Source organism: Canis aureus, chromosome 23 (genome assembly GCF_053574225.1).
Source record: "Canis aureus isolate CA01 chromosome 23, VMU_Caureus_v.1.0, whole genome shotgun sequence".
NCBI lineage: Eukaryota > Metazoa > Chordata > Mammalia > Carnivora > Canidae > Canis > Canis aureus.
Window position 1 is genome coordinate 8834701 of NC_135633.1, and position 27942 is coordinate 8862642.

Genomic DNA, 27942 nt, shown 5'->3' on the forward strand with positions numbered 1-27942 from the left:
TCTGTCTCTCTCTGTCTCTCATGAATAAAGAAATAACATCTTAAAGAAAAATAAAAGGAATTTTTAAGTCTAGAAAGATGCTGGCTACAAGAAGGAGCCTTAGACTCGAAGCCCGAACCCTAAGAGCCATAGGAGTGTGGCTGGCTGTAGGGAGCCACGTAGGTCTGGGACGTCACCTCCCGCCTCTGCCCCGCAAGCCCCCATCTGTACAGCAGGGCTTACGACAGCGACCTTCTCTGGCTGCTGCAAGAATCACATGTGATAGATAGGACACAGAAGCATGCAGTCAAGCGGAAAGTGATCGATGTTACTTCTGAATTGATATATAGAACTCATCCAGAGTGACTTTACAAGATGATTTATCTTTCTTTTATGCCTTGATAACATCACTAATATGGACAGTTCTCAGGGGGTGGAGGGGAGAGCACTGCAAATTATCTGCAGTGAGCCATGAACTTGAGTGAATTTTAGAGCACAAGGGGAGGCTAAACCATTTAATTAAAAAAAATTTTTTTTTAAGATTTTATCTATTTATTCATGAGAGACACATACAGAGAGGCAGAGACATAGGCAGAGGGAGAAGCAGGCTCCCTGCAGGGAGCCCGACGCAGGACTCGATCCCAGGACCCTGGGATCACGCCCTGAGCCAAAGGTAGATACGCTCAACCACTAAGCCACCCAGGCGCCCCGAGACTAACCCATTAAAAAAAAATCCTCTCATTTCACCCAATCTCTGTACAGATTCGGATGAGGTTCAGAGAGATGCAGTGATTTAGAGTCAAGACTGTTTCGTGCTTAAGAACTTGGTCCCTCTCATTAGTCAGACTCAGGTTTAAACACAAGCTCTTCTCGCTATTAGCTCTGGACTTTGGCACAAGCTACCTAATTACTCTGAGCCTCAGAGTGCTTACCGGCAGGATGGGGATTTCAAAAGCAGCCAGCTCATGGAGTCTCGGGCATGATCACAGGGGCCAAGGCACGAGAAGCCCTTAGCTGGGTCTCTGCATGGACCTGGCGCACATTCCACAGCTGACCCTGCAGGCAGTGACTACACGGCTTGGCACAAGCCAGTGAAAGGCCTCAGAGCCCAGGCACCCCGATTCCCATCCTGGCTCACCTCAGACGGGAAGGCCCATCACAGGGGCCAGAAGGGCTTCGCATGGGTGAATGAGAACGTGGAAATGTAGCCTGACAGATACCATGACATTTTCTCATTCCTCCCGGATGTCAGACATTTGCGCTTTTGTTAAGAGTTTTCCTCTCACAGAAAAGCTTGAAATTTTAAGAGGTTAAATGTTTTACAATCTTTCAAATGATTATAGAAAAAGAGAAAGAGGGAGTGAAATGGATGGTGACCAAAGACTGTCATATATTTTAATTTCAAATATGCAAATCAAGGATCTGGGTGCAGCAGGCTTGAATATGCATGACCTCCGGACTATTAGCGTTATTGGAACGATAAAAATTTCATGGGGAGCAATTCAGTTGCCTCCATGGCTCAGAGAACAACTGTATTCCAAGCCGGGCATGGAGACGAGCGCTGAGTCATTATCCAAGCCCTGGCACTCTTCTCCAACGGTTAGCTGAGCTGATGACTTGATGGAATACAAAGAGGACCTTCCAACTAAGAAGTCTGGGCATGACCCCTGCTGAAGGGGGAGGGTGAGCCCAAGAGAAGGAAAGAGACAGGAGGAGAGGCCTGGCTTCCCCCCCTGGCGGGACCTGCCTGGCTTTACTCTGAATCACTCAGGCCAGCATCTCTCCGGCCGCTGTTGGCAGGAAGAGTAACAGGGCCTACCCGAGAGCAACCCAGGCAGGGAGAGAGGGGCTATCCAATTCTCAGAGGAACCACAGAAACACAGGGAGCTGAAAGTGTGGGCGTGCACCAGTCGATGCACCCGAACAGGGAAACATAAACACAAATGTGCGTATGCGCACTAGCATTTTATAAAGAAATGTGAACTTGTGTCCATACTTGTTGCTGGCAACGTATGTCCCTGCCTCTAGGTGTACAGGTGTGCGTGTCCAGAGTATGGGTGTACACACTCAGGGCAGAAGCTGTGCAGTAAGTGCCTAGAACATGGCCTTCAGTCTTCGGTCCCCTCTCGCTATGCAGGGGTATTGTTAACATTCAGCTGTGCAGAGTGGCCAAAGGTATGGCACGTCTCAAGGACAGGCCCGCTGAGCACTCTGCAAAGCTTCGGGATTCCCTTAAAAGTGGTGCTAGGGGAGCTTCCACCTGCTGGAGAGGACTCATCCACGTGTGTCAAGCACCACCCAGAGCCAGTGTCCTCCATTCCACAAAGGTGCATGGCACAGGCGGAGCAACCGGAGGCTCTCGCGGGCTACGGGCACACCTAGCAGGCAGCGTCCTATGGATGTGCCATTAGGGACAGAGAGGGACCCGGGGGACAGATAACGGAAGGACAGAGTCAGACAAGCAAATGTCTGGGCCTGTCTCAATCGAATCTGGTCCTCTTGTTCTTCTAGAACTGGTTCCTTCTCCTCCTTGTCCCACTGTCCTCTCAAAACAGTCTAGCACACAGCAAGGACTGAAAAAAAAAAATACTTCATACGTGTGATGGAGTAAGAAACTGTGAGCATCTGGAAGTTCAAGACCAACCCCTCCGAGAAGGGAGAGTTATTAAGCAAGGTGGCTCTTGCGTTTTTCACTTATGGAAGCACAATCAGGATCCTATAGGGCTACTGCTGGGGCCACTCCTGCCGAGTAATACCAAGGCACCTGACTCATGTCTGCTTGGGCTACGTCTGCTCCTGTAAATGCCCCTGGGTCCCCCCATGCCTGGCCAGCTCCTCCTCATCCTGGGGACCAATTTTGCCTCCTCTCTTTAGCCTTCTCTCACCATCCCCTCAGCCCCCCACCCGACCGTGTTGTATTTGCTGTGCCCTCACACGCCCATGGGTAGCTCTACTAGGCACGGATCGAGGGGTACCCGGGCTGGCGGCTTTCACGCTCCTGGAAGGCAGGCCCGACTCCTGCCCTCAAAGACCTCGAAGCTACCAGAGCGGCTCTGGGGTCCGCGGCCCATGGCAGGCGGGCGGCCGCACCTACCTGTACAGGAAAGGCGCGACGGTGGCAGTGTTGGGGTGGTTATATTGCTGCTGGGGCTGAGGTAGCTGAACACTGACGGTATTGCTTCCCGTGGTCTGCGTGGTCCCGACGGACCCGCTGACGGTCTGGCTGCTGATGCTGTGGTTCAGGGTGGTCCCTCCGGGGCCTTTTCCCTCTGAGGACGCCAGGCTGGAGGAGGAGCTGGAGTGTCTGCCGTCCAGCTGGGGCTTCTGCTGGGGGAGCCCCGAGCTCGGCTTCCCACCCCGGCTCCGCTCCACCTCCTTGGAAGGGGCAGGGGCACTTGGGGATTTTCCGGGCATGCTCTTCATTCCGGGTTTGGGGATCCCACTGTGGGAAGGGGCGGCAGCCTCTTTCTTGGCACTGTTGAGCTTCCCCCCTTTGGGGATGAAGCTGGCGATCTTGGAGGACTTTTTTGGCACCTCGGTCACCACCGCCACACTGGGGTCTTCTTTTGGCGCCTCTCTGAGCTCCGGCCTTTCTGTCACAGAGGCTCTCTTGGCGAGGTCCTTGCTTTTCTCCTTTTCCTTCTCCCGCTGTTGTTTCTCCTTCTCCTTGTCGCTGCCTTTTGGGGAACTCTTCTTGTTGGTCAGCGCCCGGCTGAAAGTTCTCTGGGCGATGCCCTTGAGCGCGATCTTGGGGCTGTTGGACGCAGGACCCGCCACGGACAGCGAGCGCCCAGTGGCCTCCATCTCCTCGCTCTCTTCGAAGGTGGGAAGGATCTCGAGCCGCTCACAGCTCGTGTCCCGCGACCCCGGGCCCTCGCCTGCCTTGGAAGCCCCTTTGCTGTTGAAAAGCTTTAGTTTTTCCAGCATGGACTTCTGATTGTTGGGGGCCGGCTTCATGGCTTCGGGGGTGGGCCTGGGGGTCTCGGGCACGGGCTGCTTGACGGAGAGCATGGACGACGTGGCGCTGTGCTTCACGCTGACCGACTTACTGCGCCAGGGCTTGGAGGCAGCGCCGGGCTGGGGGATGGCCGAGGAGGCGCTGCTGTTAGTGGGGGTGGAAGTGCCGCCACTCTCCAGAGGAGCAGGTGCATTTTCGCTCATTCCGGGGTGGGAGGATGCTGGGCTCGCCAATGGCTCTGCGGAGATGGGGAAGAGAAGGAAAGGCGAGTTATGCCCACGGACCTGCACCGAGGGGGATGGAGAGGGAGGGCCCAGCACTCTCAACCCAGATGCCAGATGGCTCCGTCACCCACCTCGTGCACTACCTGTGGTTAAGTTTTAAGTCCTACCTTCCTTCTGCTCTCCCATCACACACCGTTCACCTCCGCCGTCACATTCCGCGCAAGGCACACCGATCTTAACGTCAACGTGTGCAACGCACAATCAAGCATACGTTTATGGAAAAACCAACAGAAACCTGCATCAGCACTACGGGGTGGAGGGAAGTCGTAGGAAACGCCTACTGCCTTGAATCATTCAACCCACAACCCAAGTTCCCAGTTATGCGAAATAATTGGGAATTAGCCAACTTTATGAAAATGCAGGAGAGACATTAAAACAGGACAAAAGAAAGAGAGAGAGAAAGAGAGAGAGAGAGAGAGAGAGAGAGAAACCAAGCAAAATCTTTGCAGAAGAATGATTACCCGAGGAAGTTGCTAGGTCCTATCAAAGCATATATGTTTTTCCTATGCAGACACTTTGAAAGAGGTACAGACATGATTCAGGCAAGTCTTAAAAAAAAAGAATTTTCAGCTCAAGAGTATCAACTGCACAAGGCTTCACCGTAGGCATGAAAACACACAGGTCATCTGAAAGTCAAGGCTTCCCCCTTGGCGCTCGGGGAGGCTTTCCCCAGCCAGACTCTTTTCTCAGAAAAGCCGCAAGCCATTTCCAAGCTAGGATCAGAACGCTGCCGAGCAGGCTGGGTTCCGAACCGGAGTTCGGCTCCCGACCAAGGCGGCCCGTGTTCCAGAACCGGGGCCCGCGACGGCCTCCTCGGGGGGCACGGAGACCCACGCGGCCCGTCGCCCACCTTGGGGCAGCTGCCCGCCGGCTGCACGGGGGCAGACAGGAGGCGCCGCTCCAGCCCCCCACGGGCACGTCCGCGTCTGCAAAGTCACCGTGACGGGACTTACCTAGCAGCGGCCACTTTCTCCCGCAACGGTTCCCCAGGAAAAATTCTCCAACCGGAGAGGCTGCTCTTCCAATTGTCACAAGTGTTTTCAGTTAAACTGCTCATGTTTCTAATTAACTTTTGTCATCCGCAACTGCTCCAGTGCCCAGAAGCCTGGCGGGATTAACGGCTGCTTCTTCTGCCTTTTTTTTTTTTTTAATACCTAGGTTCCGCTGCCTTCTAGCAACAGAGTAAACTGTGTATAGAGCGGCTTTTTATGATTTAAAAGTCAACGGCCGCCAAAGCCGAGTGCAGGGAGCCCCCGCGTGGGACCCGCGCACCGAGCCCAGAGCGCTCCCGGCAGAGGAACCCTTCCCTCCTCTCGCTCCCAGCTGCTCCGGGAAGCCACAGCTCCAGGGTGATCCAAAGCAGACCTCCCAATGTTTTAAAACACATACATCTTCCTGACTTACTGGGGATTTGGGTTGGGAGCGGGGGGTGCTGCACAATCCTCCCTAACAAAACTCACGGGGCGTTGTTGGATCTTTTCCTGGGGAGAGCCGGAGACTGGCTTGGAAACAGGCTCATGAACCCACCCACACAGCCTGCCTGTCAGAGGGTCTCCACAGGCCTGACGCTGCCTCCGGAGGGCCTCCTGGTAACAGGAGGCGCGGTGCTAGGCACACAGCGAAGAGGGGTTCAGTGCCTCCCTCTTAGGAGTAAGGAAACTGAGGCTCAAAGGAAGGCTAACAGCTGCCCTGAAAACCCATAGCTGGACGTGGACACTGCTGGGACTTGAGCCCAAGTCTCCTGACACAGTGCTCTCGGGACTGCATCATCACACCTACCTCCTTTGATGAAGGACGTATTTCAACAAGGGCCCCTTGAGAGTGCTTTTTAGGTATCAACTTTCCCGCTGCTCAGGTACCTTCACGACAGCCTCGGCGGGGCACAAACCAGCCCAGCCCCTGGAAAGGAGGCACCTACCCTGCAGAGGCCGGCTCTCTGGAGGAAATACCAGTGATCTCCAATTCCGAGTTCCAGTTCTCTTAGGACAACAGGTCTTCCCCTTTACCTGGGCTCAGATCACTCGTGCCAACATTCATTCATTCAGTGCGTATGTCAGACACTGTTCTCGGTACTTGGGATAGATACATCAGTGCAAAACAACACGGCCCCTGCCTTCGTGGAGTTTACGTTCCAGCAGAGAGGAACAGGTGATAATTTTTTTTAAAGATTTTATTTATTTATTCATGAGAGACGCAGAGAGAGAGGCAGAGACACAGGCAGACGGAGGAGGAGCAGGCTCCCTGCGGGGACCCTGATGTGTGACTCAATCCCGAGACCCCAGGATCACACCCTGAGCCACCCAGGTATCCAGGAACAGATGATAATTAACGTAGATAATACATTTTATCATTTGTTGGAAAATAAGTGCTAAACAAAAGGGGGCCTTCGGGGGGCAGGTTGTGACAATGTCCTCACAGGAACTACATCACACTCAGAGGTGCGCCCCTCTTCCCTGAAGAAGTCTTAGGCACGTTCCACTGAGCGTATGTACATGGATCAGTACGACTTCTCTGCTCCCACACATTCCTTGGAACTTCTATAAAGCCTACTTGAGATGGTTTTGACAAATGCCCCTACCTAGCATGTCTGTGTATTTGTAACACTAACATACACGGCTAGGAATTAACCTAGGACTCACTAGCTAACGACTGATCCAGATGTAAAGAGACACCTGGTTCCCCTACGTGATATGTACAGACCAAGCTGAAGGAAAGGGCTCACAGGCCGTAGGCATGACGAATACTCACACTGTCCCTTCTCAGGCTGTGCCACAACGGCCCCCCTGAAACTCCCACTTGTCTTTTAAACCCCTGCTCAAATGCCTTCTCTGTGACGGTGAGACCCTACAGCTGAATGAATCACTTGGTTTATATCACATGGCATTTTTCCCTACTCTTTATTTTCCTCAGACATTGTTCATACCTTCCCATAAATGGATTGTAGAGGTCCACCTATTTACACTAGGATCTGGGAATACAGGGGAATAAAACACAGCTCCTGCCCTCAAGGAACTCACTGTCCAAAGAGGCAACAAGCGTCAAACACAGAACAGACAATACAAAGGACTGTAGACGGCTGTACGATGTACCACGAGGCCTAAGGGTCGGGATCCATCAATTCTCCCATTTGGGAAACCTTCATGGAGCCAAGGACCTCTGAATTGTCACACCATATTTCTGCTCTAGGTTGGCTGGCTATCCCCCTGGGTCCGCTCTCCCTGGCTCATCTTTGTGTGCTATAGCCTGTCAGAGCATAGGAAACACTCGTGACTTTGGGGTTTTTTTGTTTTTGTTTTTAAAGATTTTATTTATTTTTCATGAGAGACACACAGAGAGAGGCAGAGACATAGGCAGAGGGAGAAGCAGGCTCCATGCAGGGAGCCCGATGTGGGACTCGATCCTAGGACTCCGGGATCACAACCCAAGCAGGAGGCAGATGCTCAATCACTGAGCCACCCAGGCATCCCCATATGTGGCTTTTGAATTATAGGTTGGTAGTTTTGGCTTTTGCTATTCACTTTTAAGGCAACAGAGACACAGGCTTAGAGTCATTAGAGTTTTATCATAACTTTTTAGCCTAAACTCCGGCAAAAACAAAAAACAAGATCAGGACTCAGGGCTTCAGGATTCCTACTTGGTATTTAGCTTGGGCTCCCCTGGTTATGGAATCATGGGGACATGTCAAGGCTACTCGTCATAGCTGGAAAAGGTAGAGATGATCTGAATTTGGTTTCTAGAACAGGAGTCTCCTGAGTAGGGTAACAGGACACCAGAGCACCTGAGGATAAGACCACCTACACTTTGCACTTAGGTCATGGCTAGAAATCCCCTTAATCCTGAGAGGATCTCCAGGTCATGAGTGGTCTTGACATGTTCCCATCATTCTGAAGGTATCACATCAGTGACGTTGGCTGAAGAGGCTGTTTGGGGGCTGTTCCTCTTTCTTTGGAAAGCAGCCATTTCTAATGCCAGGATTTTGTGATTCCTAGCACAAGACTGTCCCTACCATGCTTCTGAGATAGTGAAATAAATATGAGAGATGTGGGTAGGTGAGCCAAGCCTTAAGCCTTGTCACCAACCAACACTGTGACCCTAGATGTGCCATTTTGCCCTTCTGGGCCTTAGTCGCCCCATTTGTAAGAAAGAGGATGAGCTATTTCTCTAGAGCCTTTTCAGCTCTGCTTCCATTTACATCTCAGTGAGTCTCCAAAGGCCCAGTGAGGCTGGGGCCAGAGAACGCAGCCCTCCCTAAGTTTTGTCATTACTCCGTGCTCTGACATAACAGGTGTTTCTTTACCTTCAAGCATTCCACCTCCATGGTTCTCTTAAGATGTTTACTAGTGAATGTTAGAGAAAACTGGCTGGGTCAAGGAAGAGTCAGCTTTGAATGAGGAGCTTGTGAATTCAGAAATGCTAGTATTCTATGAAAACAAGCCTGGGGGAGGGAATGTGGGGAGAGGTCTTTAAAATCAAGAGGACTTCTCTCCCTAATAAGGACCAGCTCTAGTTTCTGTTCTCATGTATACAAACCTTTGTTAGAGCAAAGGAATCTAAGAGGGAGAAAAGAGAGAAGCATAAAAGAATGTTCTGAATATCAGCATTTCTCCAGCAATGGTATGTGGGCCACGGAAAGTAGGGGAGACTATTTTCAATGGCACATGGATAAATATATTTTTTTAAATTTTGTATTTGAACTCATTTTAATTAACATATACTGTATTATTAGTTTCAGAGGCAGAGGAGTATTTTTTTGTTTTGTTTTCAAGAATTTTTTTTTAATAATAAATTTAATTTTTTTATTGGTGTTCAATTTGCCAACATACAGAATAACACCCAGTGCTCATCCCGTCAAGTGCCCCCAGAGGAGTATTTTTATATTATAAAAGCCGTACTTATTTTATTGCAGCATTAGAAGAAATAATTAGAGTTCATATATAAATTAACAGTTTCATGGATATTAGATGTAGATTTAAAATTTGAGTCGATTTAAGGAAAATATAAAACAAAAATATGAGCAGTTCACAAATTTGGCAAAACTCACTCAAGTTTGTGAAAGACTGAAGTTGGGGAAACACTTTTCCATTAAATCAAGAAATACTTATTTTATGTATACATATTTAATAAATATAAGTACCTCCTTATTTGAAATCCACTGTTTTTGGAAAATGTAATCAACAAACTAGAAATCAAATCAGAAGTCCCAAATTAGAACTAGTCAGGTTCAAACTAATCCGAAATGGTTACTTTTTAGAGTTTTATTTATTTGTATTTGTTTAGCACCCATTCTGCTGAGAATGGCAAACATGACCAGGCCTTGTTTAGCCAAAGAAAATTTAAAGAATAACGGCTTTAACAAGTTTTAACTACCAAACAGTTAAGAATGGCACATTATGGGACGCCCAGGGGACTCAGAGGTTAAGCGCCTGCCTTCCGCCCAGGGCATGATCCTGGGGTCCAGGATCGAGTCCCACATCGGGCACCCCGCCTGCTTCTCCCTCTACCTATGTCTCTGCCTCTCTGTGTCTCCCATGAATAAACAAATAAAATCTTAAAAAAAAAAAAAAAAGTGACACATTACATCACATCCAACAAACATTCAAACATGCACACGCAAAACTGAAAAATATCAAGACACACTCTTTTTACATGCAATAAACTCTAATATACTCTACCCTAATTCATTTTTTTAAATGCCTATCACAGAGCCCCTGAACAGATTTTATGAGCCTAGAGGGGATTGCTCCCTGCAGCCTGAACATCTCATTTCTAAAAGACCAGCTTCCAAGGTTCACCCACCACCAACTGACAAACCACCACAAGAAGGAAAAGTCTCATTTGAAACACTCCAGACAGGATGTCTTTGAAGAAGAGAAAAGGCTTTTTTTTTTTTTTTTTTTTTTAAAGGGTTTAGGGAGAACATTAATCCTCCTGTGGGGAGGGGGAAAGTTTGGTTTTTCTGGCATCCAGCCTTAACCTTCCCTGACAGTAACCAAAATACTTTCTAAATGAAAATACTGTCTAAGGCAGATAAATAAGCATTTCTTCCTCTCTCCCTCCAGGAGGGCCAACACTGGCCCCCAGTCCCTTCTGTCCCCAGCCTCCCAGTTAGGGAGACGTTGGTGGTCCGGTCCTGATGCCAGCAGGGGCACAGGGAATGTGTTCTAGGCAGGCTGATCCCAGCTCCTGTCACCCCCACTGTGATTTTAAACCTGCCCTGGGGACGTTTCCCGCCTAAATCCTCCCAATACTCTTCAAGAAAAGACCTGATAATTGGGTCTGGGAAAATGTTTGTAATTCCCTGTAATTTGTCAAGGTGTCAATCTTGAGCATTCAAATTTGTTAGAATAATTGAAACCAGTTTTTTCTGTTTTTTCTTTCTTTTTTTTTTTTTTTTTTTTTGGAAAGTCCATGGACTCTAGCCACACAAGCTGGAGATGGTTTTCAATGTTGCTCAGTTCAATTTCTCTACAATTTTGTTAGTCAGTCACTAGACCACAGAGGGACACAGGAGCCTCGCTCAATCCATTAAGTGGTTCTGACCTTGAACCTGACCAGGGAGCATTCTCAGCAATGCTATGATCAATGTCTAATATTAAGGGGATGGGCTTAAATATAGTTTTCTGTTCAATCCTTCTTGCAGAGGATCATTGCAGATACAGAAAGAGAAAGGGGGCATGAGAACCACCAAGGAAAATGGGCAGGAAAATACCAGGATATAGAGTAAGAAGAAGCTAGCTTTGGGACCCAAACTCTAAGAACCTTCTTCTGTCTACAATTCCATAGACTCTGAGAACATCCAAGTTAGAATAAGGATGATGATCTACATAAATATTTTTAGAAAGTTGCACTATTAACGCAGTCCCTATCAACAATAATCTGATGGAAAAATGGGCAAATGGACATTTCTCCAAAGAAGATATACAAATGGCCAATTTGCACAGGGAAAGATGTTCAATATCACTAATCATCATGGAATACAAGTCAGAAATACACTAAGATAGCACTTCACACCCACTAGGGTGGCTATTATTAAAAAAAGAAAAAGAAAAGTCTTCGTAGAAGACATTGAGAAATTAGAACTCTTGCGTGCTACTGTGGGGATATAAGATGGGACGGCCACTGTGGAAAACAAAATGGCAGTTTCTCAAAAAAATAAACATGAAATACAACCCAGCAATTCCACTTCTAGGTATATACCCAAAAGAAATGAAAGCAGGAGCTTAAACAGATATCTGTACACCTATGTTCACAGCAGCATTATTCATAATAGTCAAAAGGTAGAAGCGATCCAAGCATCCATCAGAGGTTAAACAATGGATAGCGTTTGGATAAATAAATGGATAAACTAAATATAGCATGGACACGCAATGAAATATTATTTCAGTCTTCAAAAGGAAGAATATTCTGACACACGGTACAACATAGATGAACCCTGAAGACATTATGCCAAGCAAAATCAACCAGTCACGAAAGGACAAACGCTGTATGAGTCCACTTGCAAGAAGTCCCTGGGGTGATCAAATTCATAGATACGAAAGTAGAAGGATGAGGGCCAGGAGCTGACAGGAGGAGGGAATAATGAGTATACAGTTTCAGTTGGGGAGGACGAAAAGTTCTGGAGATGGGGGTCGTGGTTGCACGACAGCGTGAATGTACTTAATGTCATGGAACTAAACATTTTAAAAATGTTCATGGAACTGAAAATCTTTTAAAAAGATTTATTTATTCACTTGAAATATAGAGAGAGTGAGTGAGCATGAGCCAGGGGAGAGGGAGAAGCAGGCTCCTCGCTGAGCAGAGAGCCCAATGCAGGACTCGATCCCAGGATCGAGATCATGACCTAATCTGAAGGCAGACACTGGAACTGTACATTTTTTAAATGGTTAAAATGATAAATATTATAGTAGGTGTATTTTAACCACAATGAAAACAATCAGACTGTTACTTGGCCGCAAGTGACACACTATTCTGGCCATCATGACCTAAACCTTATTCCCAGTTCTTAGCATGGGACTGGCACACACTGAAATCTCAATAAATGTTTGCTAAATTTCTTTTTAAAGATTTGCATTTATTTATTCATGAGAGACACAGAGAGAGAGAGGCAGAGACACAGGCAGAGGGAGAAGCAGGCTCCATGCAGGGAGCCCAACATGGGACTCGATCCCGGGACCCTGGGATCATGCCCTGGGCCAAAGGCAGACGCTCAACCGCTGAGCCACCCAGGGGTCCCAATGTTCGCTAAATTAAAGAAAAAGCATCTCTGCTAGTTAACGAATCGCATGAGATTGTATAGTTTAGAATATTACTTCATTAGTATTCTTTTACCCTAGCTTGAAAACAATTTCTGCTTCAAAGGAATAAGGATCCTCTTTAATAGACTCTAGAAGGCAAGCAAATTACACCACTTGAATTCTTCTTCCTTAAACTGGCCATCACCAGCTCTGTGGTCAAGCTGTTTGCGACGAGGACTGGCATGCCTTGTCATCCTCGTCGCCCCCCTTGCCCCCCACCACACCCACCCTCAGCCCCTGCTTTACCTTCCATACCTCCCATTCCAGGAAACCTCCAGAGTCCCCAAACCAGAGGCCATCGCTTTCTATTGGAAGAGCCTTACGACTCTGTTGAGGCTTCTCTGGGGTCCCTGGCACTGGCCTGCGGGCACTGTGGTGAGCAGCTGCACTTAGCTTACTTGGGAGAACGGCTGATGTGCTAGTGGGTGCCCAGAAATGGTCGCTGGAAAAACCAACAAACAAATAAAAACTCTTCCCCATGCTCAATCCCTCCATGTGGCTCAAAATTAAAAGCAGGTGCGCCTCGCTTTTGCCTCTTGGCTCATTATGCCAGTTTGTTCCCCTTAGAGCTAAGTGAACTGTAAAGATTAGAAACTTCGGTGATGCTTTTAGTGGTTTTTTGCTTCTACGTGTGGTGGAAATTTTGCTGCCACAGGTCACTGAAAAGGTCAGGTCCAAATACTCCAGTGTCCTGTGAGGGTGTGGCCAGAAAGAAATGTGCAGAATGCGAAAGTGTATTATCCTGCTAGACGGCAGCCAGCTCTTCCCCGTGAGCCACAGGCTTCCCGGTCCTCCTCGGTGACTTTTCCACCCCAGAGGAAGGGGAAGAAGGGGCTCTCAACAGCTGGAACAACTGCAGTTGCTTTTTTAATATATGACAAGGTCATTCTTTTCCTTCGGTGGCTTATTTTGGGTAAAACAGGTGTGACACCATGGGTCACGAAATCAATTGTTTCTCTCCTGGTAGTGAAAAGGCCGCGGACGAAAATAACCGTGGTCCTACACAGCGTTCACTACGTTGTCTCCAGTTTTACAAGGTACTTCTCTTCCAATCACCCTTCATGCCATAAAGAGCTGGGAAAGCTAAACAAAGGTTAACCTCCTGGAAATACCACTATCCAGTTGCGCTTACATCTGACCTTGTAGTAAAGTCTTATGAGAGAATTCTTAAAAATCTCTCCCTCCCTCCCCCATATACTTGATATATCACAAGGTGTCCTGCACATATTTTTAAAAGCCTCCCATCTCGGCTGGATAAGGAGGCAAATCATTTTCTGACAGCTGAAGGAAGATACCTTTGAAAATAAACTGTTCCTCTTCTTTATCTTTGTTTTGTGAAGGCACATCACCCTCACAACACCCCCTTCCCCTCTCTTGAACTCTTTGCTCGAAATCCCAAGTAATAGGTTTCAGGAGAAAGCTTTTGTTTTAATTGGTCAAGCCATTTCTCTGTCTTGTACCATATATGGCTATGAGAAAGCACAAAACTGGACGCAGAAAACGGTCTCCCTTGTGTTAAGGGTGTATGAAATTTCAGAGAGATTATAAATAGTTTACAAGGGGCAAATCCTATTCTTGCAAGAGGTCACTGTCCACAGCTAACAGCTCTTTGGCAGAGCACGATGGTCGTATGCTATTGTAAATACATCCCTCTATGAGTGAGTTAAGGAATTCTGCAGGCTTTCTCCCCTAAGATGCCAGCCCAATCTTCCTGCTTTCTCTTGGGGCAGAAGGTGGGCACTTCAAAATAGGAGCCTTCAAACCAGTGTTAGGCCAGAAAGCTTTCCGATGAACAATGGAAACAGGCATTTATAGAGAGAAGGGGTTCCAAGGTCAGGTACGTTTGGAAAATGGAGGGCTCAGTAGTGGTCAGTTTCCTTGCATTGCAGGACTTTTTTTTTTTTTTTTTTTAATTAAAGATTTTATTCATCCTTTAGAGAGAGAGAGAGAGAGAGAAAGACAGAAGGAGCAGAGGGAGGGGCAGATTCCCTGCTGTTCAGGGAGCCCAACATGGGGCTCGATCCCCCAATTCCAGGATCATGACCTGAGCTGAAGGCAGATGCCCAACTGACTGAGCCACCCGGGTGCTCCACCTTGCAGGACTTCTAAGATTCTTTACTAGGCTTACTTGCACTAGGCAAATCCAAAATGATAACACAATAGTTATCATTTCTTTTTTTTTTTTAAGATTTTATTTATTTATTCATGGACACACACACAGAGAGGTGGAGACACAGGTAGAGGGAGAAGCAGGCTCCATGCAGGGAGCCTGACATGGGACTCAATCCTAGGTCTCTAGGATCATACCCCAGGCTGCAAGCGGCGCCAAATCGCTGCGCCACTGGGGCTGCCTTGGTTATGATTTCTGAATGTGTTTTGCCCTAAACTGATTTTATGGGATAGTTTAAGGTAATAGCATATCATGGCATGCATTTTGGTAAACACGGTGTTAATGGAGAGAGCCAAAAATGGGCACCCCACCTAAGTCAGTTAAGACAGCTGTCCAATAGGTAAGAGTCTAACCAGAAAAACTATACAAGGGAGAGGATGTACCCGCTTTCCCCCTGTGAAGTTACAATCTCGTAGATCTCAGAATACTTTCATGATACGCATTCTGAGCATTAACTACCCTTAATGTGTAATCTTCTCCCTTTTATTTCAAGAAGATTCATCTAAGGCTCTGCACTAACACCAAAAGACCGCATGAAAACGAAGCAGGCATAACAGCTGCACCGTGGCATGCCTGAAGATTTCTCTCAACAGTTAGGCTCACTGTAATGCAGTCCTACAACACGACCGCGACGGAAACGGATGCGATCTTGGCCTGTGTTAATACGAGAATGACATTCAGAACAAGAGAGGTGAGGATCTTGCTCTGTGGCACCCAGCTCAGACCAGGGCTAGAACGATGCAATCCTCAAAATGTTGGACCTGGGAAGAGATCCGCTACTTCAGTCATTCATTTCCCAGGAAGGGAACGGACCTCTGGGGGCAGGTAATGACTTCTCCAAGGTCTCACAGTTGGTCAGTGAACGACACAGCTGTGGATGAACTCAGGGCTCTGAAATAAAGTCGCTTGGCTGGCACTGCTCCCAAACCTGGTTATTCGGCATCCCTGGGGATGGACCCGAGCAGCTGGACCTTTAACTGGCTCCTCGGGTGACTGCCGTCCACATGAGCTTGGAAGACCACGTGCTAAAGAATGCGAACCTGGGCACCTGGGTGGCTCTGTGGTTGAGCATCTACCTTTGGCTCAGGGTGTGATCCTGGGGTCCTGGGATGGAGTCCCACACCGGGGTCCCCACAGGGAGCCTGCTTCTCCCTCTGCCTGTGTCTCTGCTTCTCTCATGAATGAATGGATGGGATCTTTAAAAAAAGAAAGACATTCTCTGAAGAATGTGAGCCTTACTACTTCACACCAAGGAACGGCAGCTCTCCCCACATAAGGGATAGAATCTGAGGACGACTGTAAACCACTTCCACAAGGAAAGGCTGAAAGTGACGGAGACACTCAATTTGGTCAAGAGAGGACTTAGAAGCAGGCAAGAGCAGAAGAGCTCTTACTAGCAAGGTGGCTGGCTTCTCCCTTTGACCTTCCTGCCCCCAACACTGAACAGCAGGAAAAAAAGGGTTAAAGCTACACCTGTCAGACAGGCCCATGACTCAGGTGGGCTCTGAACAAGAGTGTATGTGGTCTGCGAAAGGCCAAGGACCCTTTAGAGCACTGAGGGTGCAGAGCCCGAGGTCCACAGAGCAGCTCAGGGGGCGGCCAGGGGGTGAGAGGGGGGATGCTGAAAGCAATTATGGAAAGAGGGATTTGGGCCAACCTCCTTTTATATGTTCTCTGCTCTGCTCCTACCAGAGCAGCTCGCTTTACATGTAAGATTTTATTTGACAAAAGGTTTCTATGGAAAAAACCCCTCTAACAATATTAATAATCATATATTAATAACAGCCAACATCTACGGAGCTTACACTTTGATACCGTGCCAGAAAGCTTTTTTTTATTTTACCTTCTCTTTTTTATTTGCAGGATAAATCCGATGAGGTAGGTAATAATGACTCCATTTCACCAATGAGGAAACTGAGGCACCGAGCTTGAGAAGGTCACCGAAGATCAAACACGTTACTGCCAAGCACCTTCTGTTTTTTTTTTTTTTTTTTTTTTTTTTTTTTTAGAGATTTTACTTATTTATTCATGAGAGACATAGACATAGGCAGAGGGAGAAGCAGACTCCCCGTGGGGGAGCCTGATGCAGAACTCGGTCCCAGGACCCTGGGATCACGCCCTGAGCTGAAGGCAGACGCTCAACCACTGAGCCACGCAAGCATCCCACCAAGCACCTTTTATCTCGAGGTCCACATAGGTTAGCCACACGCCCAGTGACCCTACCCCAAGAAGAGACAATGAACTGACTCTCAAAGTACATGCTCCTTTCTTGGTACACGATATACAGTATTTTCATCAAGTCTCTGTCAACAGCTTGCAGAGACTCTACAGCAAAGTTCCCTGACCCTGTAACTTCTTTCCTGAGGAAAAAGAGCATTTTTCCCTCCAGGAAGGTTTTTTTTTTTTTTTTTTTTTTTTTTAATGGGACCGTCAAATGACTGAGCAATAATTTGAGTATGGTTCTTGTTCTTCAAAATTTAGGATGCTGGCAAAACGTAATCTTTCTGCTGTTATTTTTTCTGCCAATCAAAATCAGAAGCCAACCAAAGAACCAGCTTATTGTATTTCTCTGGGGGAAATCAGCGCAGAGGCCGAGAGCTGAATTGGACTATTATTCACCATCTATGACTGTATTATGCCAAATGTGCAGGAACAGAAGGAAAAAAAGCAGTCATTTATTCTGATTCTGCCAAATATGCAGACACGTGGTATCAGATAGATCAAATAATTTCAGGGCTTCACGGATGTCACTGATCCACACAGACTTCTGAGCCTTTTCGCCTGACGGTTGTCTCCTTAATGAAAAGACAGGATTTTTCTTCTGAAACAAATGAAATACGCTGAGGTAGAAAATGCCCCCAGAGACTGCTCACCGGCTTTACTCACCCAAATCAGGAAGCAATTTCCTCCAGGTGCCTCTGTTTTGTTTTATACAACAGCCTCGGCTGTGACAAGTTGGGGGTAGATTAAATTTTTGTAACCAGAGCGCTCATTCAGATGGATCCCAGTAACTCTTCTGTGAGGCTAAGGTATCATTTAAAAACAAAGATAATCCTGATGAGCTGGAAAAGAATGCCACGGTAGAGGTCTTATGCTGCTCTGTGCTCGTCGTCCCACCTGGAGAATTCTGGAATCACAGAACTCTGTGGATGGGTTCAAGTCCAACTTAATAGCTTGGTAACCTGGAGTTACTTGCTTAGCCTGCCTGAGCTTCAGGTTGTACTCAGAAGTAATAATAAAACCAACACCAATAACTACCATTTGCTGAGCACCAACCATGCACCCGGTACCGTACTAAGCAGTTTAAAAATTCCATCTAACCAATCCACTTCATGATTTCATGAGTTCATGCATAAGCATCTTATGAAGTGGATTTACTGCAGCTCCGAGATGTCATTAGGGCTGGGAAATGGTAGAGCAAGAGTTTAAACGCTGAAGCCCATGTTCTCAATCCATGGACTCCAGTGAACGAGAATGGTGACCAAAGCTTGCTTTCTTTGCCAAGAGCAGCAAAGGCATAAAGACAGAAGAGCATCCTGCAAGAAGTTCTGCATACAGATTCATCATCTTCCCCCCTGCTAACACCGGGCTCAGAGCGAGGTACAGCTGTGCCAATTACGGTGCCACTTCCCTCGCTGGACTGGCACCGGCGGGTACCCCAGCAGCCCTATCTGACCTGGCTCTATGGAGAAGACAGAACTGCCCTTCTGAGGCCCCATGCGTTTGAAAGCTCCCACCTTTTGCAAATAGCTCCCTACGGCCCCACCCAGGCCAGCTGCAGGTTGTGGGAAGCTCCCCCTTTGTCTCTCTCCAAACCAGGACCGGGTGCGAGGCAAGCTTTGGCCCGTGTGCCTCATCCACCTCACCAGGCTTGCTGGAGGCAGCCCAGTGAACACACAGCTCTCACTGTCTGGTGAGATGACTCAGACACTCCTGGCAACATCTGCTCTGTTTCTGTAAGACTCAGAGGGCTCTTCACATGAATGACGGTGAAAAGGGATCCAAGGAGCTTCTCACCCGTCTGCAGGGCTGTGAGATATAATGTGGAAACCAGGCCGCTCACGGACCAGCTTGGAGGTTTTAATGCACACTTATGCATGCCAAAGCTTATTAAATGTTGTTCCAGGGGATCTTTGTCATCTTGAATAATGAATTCTGGAGGTACAGTAACCAGGGATAGGATTGGGGCTCAAAGTTATTTGGCGATGTTTCTCCTTGGAATCCTAAAACCACCTCAACGTTGAGTGTTTGGTCCTCCATAGGTCCTATCTCATCCCATCATTCCAACATTTTTGACACTTCTGTTCCAGGTCCCTCCCCAGGTGTTGGAGGTATAGCTACACAGAGAACACAGGAGGTTTTCTATGCCTTTAAGAAGTTCTAAGTCTCGTAGCTGAGACTGATCATAAAGCAGAAGTAACAAGTATGAACTGTGTGATAAGGGAATGTTTATGGACCTGTGGATCACAAAGGGGGTCACCTAACCTAGAGCGGGAACAAGGTGGGGGATGAAGAAAGCCTTTCAAGCCAGGTTTTACCACCCCTGCATAAAGCTTTTAGAACATGATTCCTTACAAAGTATTAAAAGGAAAGAAGGATCTAGTGATTCAAATCAAGTGCACAAGGACAAAATTATATAGATTCTCTGCTTGATCGGGGTAATATCTGGTCAGCCAAATGCATTCGTGATCCTAATCATATCCTGGCATATCCATTGCACCCAGGCATAATGAAAAATGGGACATATAACTCAATCAGAATGTGATTCTTCCCTGCTCACCCCACACGCACATACTCTTCACTCAGTGCACGTACTGAATTTATTTCCACAGTGACGGATCCCTTACAAGCCACCTCCTAGTCTGGGCTGGAAAAAAAAAAAACAGGCATGCAGACTCTTTTCTTTCACTCTTTTCTGAACCTTGATGACAAGCTGAAAGCAAAGCTGATGTTTTCAAATAATATAAATCAGAGCACTGATCTAGTCACTTTGCGCTGTCAATCCAGACACCACAAGTTCAAGGCTAACCTTCCTCTATCAAGAGACATCTATCACAGTAATGAAAAAGTAAATGAGTGACAGAGACCCAGTTTTATATTCCCAATTTGGGACCTAACGGAGGAAATGGAGGCAGGAAAAGACAATCAGCATTAACCTCCACCAACTAGGATTCAGTGGGGCAGCCGGGTGCTCTTCCTGAATCTTTGAAAATACCCCCGAGGAGGGTGGCACCAAGCCCATGACTCAGGCTTAGGGAGGCTGAGTCACTGGCCTGATACCACACAGCTGGTGACTGCAAAGGTGAGACTGAAGCCAAGGTCTCTCCACCAGGTTATAGCTTGTGGCCTTAGCCTCATTCTCTGTAATAGACCTATGAGAGCAAAGCTGTAACCATGGGGGGTGGAGCAGGGAGGGGGAGGATTGTGGAATGAGAACAGGTAGCAAAATATTTGTGGAAGCCACTGTGTGTTAGGGTAATGAGAGGACCAGAGTTTCTGTTGGGATGGGAGAGAGGTCTCCAGTAGGACAACCACTTGATCCACTTGATCAACCACTTGGGCTGGAAGCTGAAGCCCTAGACAGCGCACCTGTGTTGCAGTACAAGGAGTAAATTGCCTGGTTACATCAAACAGAGAGAAAAGAGGTAAAGGAAGTGAGTGGGACAAGCAAGCCAGGGGCTGTGATATGCAACATTTCTGTCCCTGTGACATCACAATAAACCATCACAAAAGTTACTGAACGATAGGAAACGCTGGCTTCTGGATCAGGATGCTGGGGTGGAATGGAGACAAGTTTCACAGAGATTGGCTGCGGGAAAGCAGCCTATGGGAACCCGCAGAAATCCAGAGGTAGGGTCTCGACCGGTCAGTAAGATCTCCCAGGAGCGGGAAGGTCTTTGCGAGTATCTGGCCTGGTTGGTGCAGCTCCAGGACCAGCGGAGATCTCTTAGCTACACCAGTTTCTGCAACAGGGGCCAACCCTGCAGCTCCTCCTCCTGGCCTTCGTTAGCTGTCCTCTGCCTCATACAGCACCGCCACTTCCCTAAGCTCTTCCCCCTGTGAGGGTCACGGCCCCACTCAGCCTCTTCTCATCAACCATCCTCTGTCCCTTACAGGTCTTAGCCCTTGGTGCTTACTGCTAGCCCGGTGCAGACTCAGCTCACTTTAAGTACTCCTCCTCTGGTAGAGAGGTCAGCAACTAGGGCCTGAAGGCCAAACGTGGCCTACCATCTACTTTCGTAAATAAAGTTTTATTGTAACAGTCATGCTCATTCATTGACATCGTGTCTATGGCTGCTTTCTCACTACAGTGGAAGAACTGAGTTACTGCGACAGAGACTCCATGGCCCGCAGAGCCTTAAATACCTACCATCTGGCCATATAAGGGAGAATTTGCTAAGCCTCACTCCTGAATATTAATTCCTTGATGCCAGGGGTTCTGTTTCATCTTATCTCCAGTACCTGATACCAGATAAATGCTGCTTGACTAAGTGGGCGAATGCCTGCAGGAGGGATAAACATCATGAAGTCAGGAGCCTAATAGAGTGGTTACCGCAAAGACGCTAATTAAAAATGCTTTAAACCACTAAAAAGAGATATTCTGGTTATCTGTACTTTCTAGTTAATAGCAACAAGATTTTTCATGTTTTACCATACATTGATTTGTTTTGTTTGTATGTTATTCCATTTCTCTTCCTTACTAAACGTGGGTTTGAGAACCCTCTGTGACGGCACCAGGGTGCATTTCTGAGTATTAGTATCCACGACTGAAAAATCACAGACACAGGTCTAGATGTTATTTGGAAATAGGATAATTAAAAAGGAAATAAGATAATTAGTCTTCCAGTTAAATACTGGAAGTTACTGCTTTTTGGTACATACACCAAAAATATCAGCTTATCTCATTTGCTCTTCTAATTTCAATCATTACATACGATTAATCATTAACAATAACTTACTGAGCACATACTGTGTAAAAGTCACTGTGCTAAGTGCTTTACTTGCGTTGCCTAATCTAACTCTTCACAATAACCCTGAGAAGTAAATATTTACACATCCCCATTTTACAGATGAGAAAACTGAAGCCTAGAAAGATTAAGTAGCTTGCTCCATATCAAATGACAGGTACATAGCTGCTGGCTCCCATGTCTGAGCTGCAAATAATTACTCTCTGGCTCATCCACACATTTATTCACTCTCCCGGCAAATATTTATCTTACGTCTCTGTATACCATGTTCTACGATGGAAATAGAGAATAAGGTTCAGTCCCGCATCTCAAGGAGCCAATCTGCCAGTGAAGTACTGGCAGGATAACCACAGATATGAGTGAGTTGCTGTGGGCTCTCGGAGAAGGGGTCTCAAACTCAGTCTCAGGAGTCAGGAAAGGCTTTCTGGAGGGAACAGAATCTAACCTGAAATATTCAAAAGATGTGGTGGGAAGGAGGAGGAATGAGGAGCGTGAGCATTTCCAACAGAGGGCAGCACTGGCGGACTGGATGGGAGAACCCCCCTCCCACTGTTCTATGCACTCTGCAGGGAGCCGTGTGGGAAAGCAGCCAGCTCACAGGGGTTTCCTAGGCTATGGTGATGGGACTGCACCCTCCAAATGGTCCAGCGCAGAGCAGAAATGGTAACTCAGTGTTCCAAGGTTCACCTTCTACAGGGTCACTGGACTCTAAGATTCCCCCTTCTCAACAAATGTCATTCTCTTCTTTAGGAAAATCAGGTAACTTCTGACTGGGGATTCCACGCCCCCTCCCCATATCCCCCACCCTCCCCCAATACTAAGCCCCTGATGAACTCCATCACACATTCATGGCAGGTGGAAACTCACCACTCCATAAATGTGCGCCAAGTGAATGTGCTGGATTGGTGTGGCAAAGCTGTGTATCAACCTTGAGTTAAAATGAATTAACTGGAGGCAGGCAGCAACTGAGCTTTGGAGATGGGGGAATGAGAAAAAAAAAATGATTTTACCAGCTGATAATCAGAGGTCCTCTTAGGAGCTCTAGTTAAGAAATGCCCTCGACAGCCCAGGTGGCTCAGCGGTTTAGCACCGCCTTTGACTCAAGGTGTGATCCTGGAGTCCCGGGATCAAGTCCCACGTTGGGCTCCCTGCATGGAGCCTGCTTCTCCCTCTGCCTGTGTCTCTGCCTCTCTCTCTCTCTGTCTCTCATGAATAAATAAATAAAATCTTAAAAAAAAAAAAAAAGAACGGGAGAGGGTGAGAAGGGCAGCTGATCAACACAGGAGGCAGGAATCTTAAAGACAATATGGCCACTGAGAAATTCCCGGTGGCAGGGAAGCTGAAGGACTCTTAAGAATAGGAACATCCAATATTCAATGTTAAGCTGTTTGCATTGGAACACTGTAACCCCTCCATGGCCTTAAACTTTCAGGAAAAATCTATGCCCAAAGCTCCTCATCACTCTTTTGAGGAGAGAATGAGTTGGGGCAGTTGCAGTGGGTAAGAGGGGGATATTGCACATAGAAGGGTAAGATATTTGATCTACAAGCTCAAGTATTTCAGTTTTAAAAAATATCTTATTTATTCCTGAGAGACACAGAGAGAGAGGCAGAGACACAGGCAGAGGGAGGAGGCTCCCTGCGGGGAGCCCGATGTGGGACTCCATCCGGGACTCTGGGATCACGCCCTGAGCCTAAGGCAGATGCTCAACCACTCAGCCACCCAGGCATCTCAAGCTCAAGTATTTCAGCAAAACAGCAACAGGAAGAAATACTGACCCACAGTAATGTAACCCCATCCTCATCCCAGCAAAACAAAATACTCCCAGAAAGATCTGAAAGGACACTGAGTCTTCTTCCACCTGTTACAGTTGGCGGATCAACTTCATTTGCCTCTCAGTGGTAGGCTGGTGAGTGTCTAACAACTGATTCTCTAAAGAAAAACAAGAAAAGTTGTCCTTTATAGTTTGCTCAATTCTGTGGTGTAAATACTCCCACCAGGGAAGATTTCAAACTACCAACATGGATGGCATCAACAGTCTTGGGAAACTCCTAAACATTTCTAAATTGGCTCTCGTGAGCCAGCACAAGCTGGCGCAGCCTATGTTGGCTTGGCGAGTCCGCAGCTGGTATCTAGGTTAAAGGCAGTTTCCAAGGATTAAGTCCTTGTTTTGGCTTTGGCAAGAACAAGTTTCATCCAGAGTTACGTTAGCTTTTGGAGACTGGGCAATACCTATAGGAGAGTAAGGAAGGCAAAGGGCTGAGAAAGGCATAGAAATGGGCACCATGCATCAGGGAGCCATTGAGTGATCAATGTACATTAGAGCTGAAAGGAAACACGGTGGTGGGGGTGGGGTTGGGGGGGTAGTGCCTGGCTGCTTAACAGGTAGAGTGGACTTTTGATCTCAGGATCCTGAGTTGTGAGTTCAAGCCCCATGTTCGGCGTGGAGCTTATTTCAAAATAAATAAATAAATAAATAAAAAGAACATTCAGGTCAGTCAGTGCGATGCCCCTTCTGAGAGAGAAGGAATCCGAGACCCAGAGAGCACGAATACTACTCAGGATCACTCCTTGAATTAGCAGCAGACCTAGAACTAGAGTGAGGGCTGCCAGCCAGAGAAAGGCAGGTGTGAGCGCCGCTTGAGCCTGGTTGGGGGCATGCACAGGCTTACCATTTGGAGAACTTCTGACTCTGTGAAGGGCAAGAGCACTGTCAGAGATCTGGGTGAGCTTAAGAAAACCAGCCAGAGACCCAGCAGACAGCAAGAGGGGCCCAAGTGGGGTGGGGTGGGCCAGCAGCAAAGGAGTGAATGGACCAGCTTCTCCAAGAATTTCCAGTGGGTGGAAGCAGTGGGTTGAGGGGATATCCCTGATGGTGAAAGGGCCCCCCCCACTCCCACACTGATTAGCAGGAACCAGGAGGGGCAGAAAAGGGAGGTCCTTGGATGTTCCTCATCAACCTCCACACACAAAATGTACCAGGCAATGCCTCCCTCTCAATGAAAAGATTCAAATGATTTCTGGCCTGGTTATGTTACAGAAAACAGGGCAGGGTGATTCAAACCTGCTGTCAATACAGAGTGCAGGGGAGAAAAAATGCCAGCTATTTTGCAGCTGTCCGGCCGGGGTCCTGGAGGAACGGCTTTCACGACCACTCTGATGCGCAGAAACAAGCCAACTTCCAGAGCAGGAGTTAAACCAAATAAACCTGAAGGATATCAGTTTAGAAGGAGAGTCTTAAAATAGCAGCCAGGAATGCATGGATTCCCTTGGACAACTCCGAATACATGCCCTGTCTCTGCCTTTAGTAAAACTGCACCCAAAGTGTCGGTCTCAATAGTTTCTCTCTCAGCTGGCAGTAAGTTTTCAGCCCACAGAAATCAGCGTGGAGGCAAACAGGCCGGGCGAGCAAATGTCTGACAAAGGGATCCTCCCTGGAAGGGTGCGTCGGGCACCGAGAGTGGGAAGACATAGGCCGGGTCCCCAGGAAACTTATTCAAGGGTTGGAAAGAGACACACCCCCAGGGCCATGTTCCCAAGGGTGAAGATCGCCAGTTGGACTAATGAGATGGTCCTTCGTGAAGGCGGGTGTGTGATGTGGACTCTGCAGGATGGATTCTTTCACTTAATGAGTGTCTACTCCACGCCACGTTATGAGGACCCAAAGATCAGTAGTCGCCAGTCTCGTGGGGTGGACAAGGAGTCAGGCATCCTGAAAAATTACATTTAAACACTTTTTCTTCTGTTTCCTTTATTTAACATTTTAGGAACCAGCAGCGCGGACGTTGAAGTCCAAATGTGTTTAAGTAGAAGATAAACATTTGCTCAAAGTTGCGGGTGTTTGAAAGCAAAGCAGCCTTGGTCAAGAAATGCAGGCTTTTGGGGGTACTTTTTCTACAAGTGAAGAGGCAAAAATGTCCTAGGGTCCAGATAAAAATTCCATTTCCACTTTTTACATTAGCTCCTCTTGCCTTTGACAGTTCATTAATTTTTATTTAATGAGGGAAAGTTAAAGAATTACCACCACAGACGTTTTGCTTAAAAATTAGAGCATAAGCACCAAAAGAAGTTACTCAGCGGAGACCGTTCCTAGCAGACGCTCAATGATGAATCCCCGCTACCTATCATCCCAGCAGTTAGAACGGCCGCCCTGGCTGTCCAGGTCACCACACACGCTCATGGGGGCAGGGCTGCCTTTTGCTAACAGACACTGAAACTTACTGGGATTTAAGTGGCCCAGGACTTCATCACCACAGAGATGTACGTCCACAAATAAACCTGCCACCAGATCTGATGTCCCTTCCTTTCTTACCGTAAGCCCACCAGGGCCACAAAGCCCCTTGCACAGAACTTTTGAGTTTCTCCATCCCTGCTGCAGCTCTGCCCCCGGGATTTCTTACTCTAGTGCTATGAAAATGGGCCATGACTGGCTTGTGTAAGCATACTAGGCCATTACAAGCATTCAGGGAGATGCTGGGGGTGGCAGAGGGAGGGTAGGGGTAGGTGGCATCCCCACATGCCCAAGCAATTCTCCTACACCAACTGGGTGTCCTCCAATTCCACTCAGTTCTGACATTATTTACCCAGATCTAGCATCAGATCCCATGGGTTAAGGGCTCAGTCCCATAACACTGTCCCCTCCCAACCCCCTGACAATTGAGACGCCAGTCAGAAAGCACAAGTTGACACCTGTGCTTCTGAACAACTGGCTATAGATTGGAGGTACCCAAGACCCCTCTTTGGGTTTGACTAATTTGCTAGAGCAGCTCACAGAACTCAGAGAAATGTTTTACTTACTAGATTACTGGACTATTAGGGCCAGATGTAACTCAGGAATAGCCAGACGGGACAAATGCATAGGGAAAGGCAGGAGGAAGGGCATGGCGCTTCCATGACACCACTCTCCCCACATTTCCATGTGTACACCAACCTAAGCTATCTAAATCCTGTCCTTTGGGTTTTTATGGAGACTTCATTACTTAGGCATGGTTGATGGCATCACTGGCCACTAGTGATTGAACTCAATCCCCAGCCCCTCACTTCTACCCTGAGGTTAAGGGGTGAGACTGTGGGTTTCAACCCTTCAGTCTCATGGCTGGCTCCACCGGCAAACCAGCTCCCATCCCCAGGTGTGGTGCCCAGCGCCTCATTAGCGTAAAGACAGACACCTTGATCGCACTCATCACTTAGGAAGTTCCAAGAGTTGTAGGAGCTCTGTGCTGGAAATGGGGAGGAAGACCAAAAACATACATTTTTTTTTATTATTATTATAAATCCCAATACTACAGGCATCCACTGTCCAAGGCCAACTCGCAATTGTCCAAGGGTTCCCTAAGTGATGCCACCGGCCAGAATGCTAAACAGATTCAGGAGACCTGGGTTCTAATCCCATGTTGGCTACCTTTCATTCTTTCAGCAAGCGTTTCTTGGACGTGACAGCTTGCTCCCTGCCCTCACAGAACTGTGCTAGCACTGATTTGTGGAGTGGAACTGAGGAAGTCATTTTGCCTGCTTCAGACAGACACGTACACACATTTCGTTTCCTTGATCATGCCATACTCTTCCCTTATCCCCTCGTCTCGGGGCACGCTATTCTGTCTAGAATATTCTTCCCTTCTTCTGTGTAGTTAATCCACCACTCATCTGGCCCTTACTGGTTTTGGTCATTGCTTGCACTGATTTGCAAATTAACTCCTGACACAAAAAGGAGCTCAATGATTAGTGAGTTTAGTCGAAGCTGGCTTGTGGGATCGTATGATGGTTAACAGCAAAATACCAGCTTCAGAATCATGCAGATCCTCGTTCAAATCTCAGCTCTGGCCTTATCAGCTGCACGATGGAGGCAACTGATTTAACCTTGAGCCTCAGTTTCTGCATCTGTAAAATGGAGAAGATACTACAGACACTCCTTGGTGTGAGGGATTAAATGAGGCCAGCATGCAAAGTACCTAAAGTAACTCTAGGCACAAACGAATACCTAGTAACCAGCAGGTACCACTGCCATCGTTTCATTGTCACAGTGGCCCTTTCACAGCCCATCATCCCCTGACCTACATTAAGTAAGTAGGCCCTAAAGTTATTTATAAGGCAGGCATTTGTAACATCCCCGTGTCGACACACTACAGGCTTTGCGATAGCAAAGAAGAGGAGGACAACGATAATAGTAACAATTACTTCCTCCAATGTCACTGATTTGTGACCCTTTGACGGGCCTTTGTTTTCGAAAGCCCCTATGAGGAGTGGGAGAGGAAACAGACCAGCTCAAGCCTGCTCCTGAAGAATGTACTTC

General features: G+C 47.4%; 1 protein-coding gene across 7 annotated transcripts in view; it reads right to left on the reverse strand.

The window, feature by feature from the left end:
• NAV2 (neuron navigator 2) overlaps positions 1 to 27942 on the reverse strand; it is a 726136-nt gene that overhangs the window by 173625 nt on the left and 524569 nt on the right. For 6 of the 7 annotated variants that reach the window (XM_077866218.1, XM_077866214.1, XM_077866215.1 and 3 more), the window contains one exon: positions 3074 to 4175. In XM_077866218.1, the coding sequence (XP_077722344.1) occupies positions 3074 to 4175 (1102 nt within the window). Of the gene's footprint in view, positions 1 to 3073; positions 4176 to 5174; positions 5377 to 27942 lie in introns of those variants that run through there. The other variant, XM_077866220.1, reaches the window with a different exon arrangement.